We start from the raw sequence: 4,223 nt of genomic DNA, 5'->3' as shown, positions 1-4,223 counted from the left end.
TATATATATATATATATATTGAACAAGTTGATCCTCATATGAAATATTAAAACATTATAATTAAGTTGTTTTGTTATGTGTTTTTTCTAGGTCATTGACAGGGAAGCTAAATGAAACTCATTGGATAAAGGTGTGGCACATCGTACTGAGCCTGGAAAAATTATCAACTTGAAGAGGCCAACTGTCATTATATTATTGGAATTATTTCAAAAAGGTTGTTTGTCCAAGACCATTAGAACCAAAGCAGGTTATAGGCCCAGGGTTAGGCTATTCTTGTCACACAGTATGAAACATTCAAAATCATTACAGGATGACGACTTTCAACTTGTCAATATATAATGAAAAAAAAAAAAAAGATCGGCATTACATGGACCATACAGAAATACAAATTCATAAAACAAGTGCAACTTATGCAATTAGACTTTGTATTTTATTAATAATAGTAACATAACATGTTTCAAATTAGAGATGAAGTGTCTGAAGCTACAAAAGAGAGGATAGCAGCTCTTAACATGACCAATGGCCAAGCATCAGCACAAACTGATGTGATAGCTGCTACAGTACTGTAACTACAGTATACTGGTCTAATTCACTTTCAATGACATGCACTCATCATAAGGCACATTTCTTCAGATTCAAATATTCTCTTTTCAAGCTAGCCAATGTGAACATGTTGGATTCAGGACCCATTGTATGTTTTCTCAAAAATAGTGAGTGGTAACTATGTTAACATCAATATAAATCAGCTTTAAGCTAAATGAATTAGTCATACATTTTAAGAATAATGTTGAGTCTAAATGAATTTGAATATATATTGATAAATGTAACCAGGGTTTTTCTAGAAAAATTGAACTTACTCTTGTGTATGTTTGCAATGATAGTTGTCTGAACGTTTGCTACGAATGGCCCAATTTTTTTCCAGGTCTTTCAGAGATGAATCCTCACATGTTTTCCCTTGGGATCTGTAAAAAAACTTTCACAGTTTTGTAACCAAGCAAAAGCCCATGCTCTCAATACAGTTCAGTACAATCCAATACAACTTTTCATAATTTAGCTAAATGAATTGTGTTTTTTCATTGCTTTCAGAAAACATACATAATTTAAATAGAAGTTTTTGAATATGCTAGAGAATGGGTGATGGGGTATGTAAAGAAAGGGTCCACTTTAAAGCCCCACTGGGGCATTAGTCATTCAGGATTTCAAGAACAAAAACCATGTCTGTGGTAGTCACAACTATGGATTGGAAGTGTGAATGTAGGATATATTCCACATTTCATTTCATGTTTAAATCCTATTTGTGTCTCTAACACTCTAAATGGAGAATTGAAACTGTCACAGAACTGAGCTACAAATAATTACTGCACTTCACATTATGTAACACAACACTGAATGTTATACTTACTCCTTATTGATCAGTATTACTCGCAAGGTAACTTTATTGGGGTCTAATTTGGGCAGTTCATCAGTTGCAAATATACTTGGAGTAAAAAGAGAGGACAGAAAAAACATGAAATTTGACATTCTGAATGGTAATCTTTACATGCCTTCACATTATACTGTTTGTCTCTGAATAAAGTGGTAAAATCACAATAAATGTGAAAAGGGGGCCTGAGAATTACATGAATAAACCCTCTGAAATGTGAGAGGTTGTTTACCTGTTAGTGTTAAATGGAGTGTCTTCAGTTCCACTCAGTAAGACAGTGACGTTACCCTCAGCTGCCTTTGCAAACTGCAACAAAACATCAGCTCAATATTCACTTACTCAGAATGATGTGTACATTTTACATTTGTGTCAACTTTTGAAGTGGCAAGTAGGCAATTTTATTTTTAACACATTAAAATATATGCCTCCCAGGGGAAAAATAAGGGTTAAACAGTTTAAAACCCCCATCTCTGTCTGATGGCCGCTTCTGGTGGGTTAGATACCAGAGACATTGACCAGTTAATGTTTCAATTCAGTCCTCTGACATAATAGACAGTTTACAGCTGGTGAAACATCTGCAGTATGGAAAAAGAACTGATGGAATGAGGTATGGAACCCCTCCTCATGAATCTGCGGAGACAGACCCTTTGGGCAAAAACATACTTCACACAAATACACAAATTCAAAGGAGAGTGCACAGCCAGTGCATGGCTCATTTGCACATATTCAACGTCTGTCAGTATGTCCCTGTAGGGGGTTAAAAAAATGTTATCTTTGCAATGCTACATCTTGATGGTTCATTCTCTAATGTGAATGTACTCACCGCCTGGGACACCCTCTTCCAGTAGGAACTGACAGGATTCACAGGATATTTCTTATAGTCTGGACAATCTGAGCTCAAGATATCTACAGAGCACAAGAGATAAGCAACTTATAATTATACACTGCATGAAAGACAGCATCCACAGTTGATCACACAAAGCTGAAACAAAGTAGTTTATCACTCAGTCACTAGTCTGTTCAATCACCCAAAACATCATCAGGGTTTGGAAAGTGTTAAAACAGAAACAGATTAAAACTGTGGTTGTACATGAATACCCTTAAATAGATCAAATAAATCAAATTCGGTTGTATGCCTACAATGATAAAGGGTGTGTTATATTGTACTACTTTAGCTGATTCTAATGTATTTGAGAGATCACTGAATTTCTCATTATCTACAATTTGACTATTTTGCAACAGATCTAGGCCATTCATTAAGATGGAAGACGCAGTCTAAGTTTTTAAAGCTGTTTCACAAACATTTGCAGTATTGATACTGATGTGTGACATGTTTGTATATACAGGTGCATCACAATAAATTAGAATATGAAATATAAGAAAAAATAAATTTAATAATTACATCAAAAAGTAAACATATAGAAGATTCAATACACACCAGAAGTGAAATATTCAAGTTTTTTATTTCTTTAATTTGGATATATGGAATTACAGCTATGAAAACCAAATTCAGGTATCCAGATATCAAACCAATATGTAATACGCCCAATCAAACAGAATTACTATATAATATAGATTAATAATACATCTCAATTACAATACTGCACTTTAATACGTTTACTGACTATTTCGATTTCCTTTCTTAAAAGGAAAAAAGCTACAAGAAAAATAATTTTTTTATAAATAGTGTTTACAATTATATAATATATTTATATACTGAGGCACACCTTAGTCATTAACACATCTGAAAACATTTAAAGGGCTGCAGAGGGGGAGAATAGATCAACCGGTGTGATATGATAGCAGCTTAATTTCCCTACAGCAGATTCTACTGACATGCTGTAGCTAAATCAAGGAGGAGATTCCATCAATGTTAACAATCCATGCCTATAAAACATTGTTTAGGACCCATAATCCCCATAAAACTTACGAGCAATGAATTAGAAGCTCTTTTATGATGAATAAACATTAGAGACAAATTAAACAAATTAATACCAAATGCCCTCAACAGGTAGTACGTCCCCAAGTCAGAAGTTTAACTAATGTAAACCAGAATATATTGTAGACTGTATTCTGCATCGACTTCATCAACAACCAATAATCTACATGTTAGCCAATATGCGCTAAGAAGAAGAACATATAACTTTATTAACGTCCCGTATGGGGAAATTCCTTTTCACTCCTTTTCCACACACAAAATACACACTCCATGCACCAGACATACAACATAAGAGAAGATGGGGAGTGATGGGCATCGCCACGTTAGCGTGGCCATAGAGCAGTTTCTGGGATTAGGTTGCTCACTCCAATATGTGGTCGTGGGATATGAAACCGCCAACACTCTGGTTCCTAAGCACTCCCTACACACGGAGCACTGCTGCCCCAGAAAGAATGTACCTTAATTGGGGCACTTCCTTTACTGGATATGAATAATCTTTCTATTGTCGATATGTATATACAGTCCTAATAATAATGTTTTCAAAAACTGTTTGGAAGACAGAAAAGTGACCCCAAAACCCCTAAAATGTACAGGTACAGTATAACGAACAGACTCCTTATGACTTTACATAAGTCTGATCCGTTGATCACCTGTGTGTTTACCATTGTCATATTGACTATTAACGGTAAATTACCGTTGTTCTCTCAATTCCCACACCTGTCTTCTATATCCAATTAACCAAAGATTGTATCCCCAAGGTGGAAAAAGTGTCAACTCTTATGCATTCAGAAATTGATCATGTCTTGGTTGACTCCCAAATAGCAGAACCTAAAAAGAAAACACAGGAAGATGGCCATACAC

At 35.0% G+C, this 4,223-nt stretch overlaps 1 protein-coding gene across 1 annotated transcript; it reads right to left on the bottom strand.

Moving 5' to 3' along the window:
* Window positions 1-857: 857 nt before the first annotated feature.
* On the bottom strand, window positions 858-2,329 carry LOC118339663 (ADP-ribosyl cyclase/cyclic ADP-ribose hydrolase 1-like; the record flags this gene model as incomplete). The annotated part of the gene is made up of 4 exons (XM_035677366.1): window positions 858-962; window positions 1,403-1,477; window positions 1,656-1,729; window positions 2,247-2,329. Coding segments are annotated over 4 exons (337 nt in total), but the record flags the coding sequence as incomplete, so codon positions are not given.
* Between the last annotated feature and the right edge of the window lie 1,894 nt (window positions 2,330-4,223).

This window comes from Morone saxatilis, unplaced genomic scaffold, assembly GCF_004916995.1.
Source record: "Morone saxatilis isolate NCDOM2014 unplaced genomic scaffold, NCSU_SB_2.0 Contig568, whole genome shotgun sequence".
NCBI classification, from domain to species: Eukaryota; Metazoa; Chordata; class Actinopteri; family Moronidae; genus Morone; species Morone saxatilis.
The sequence above is the reverse complement of the archived record's forward strand: the minus strand, read 5'-3'. Positions and strand labels throughout refer to the sequence as shown.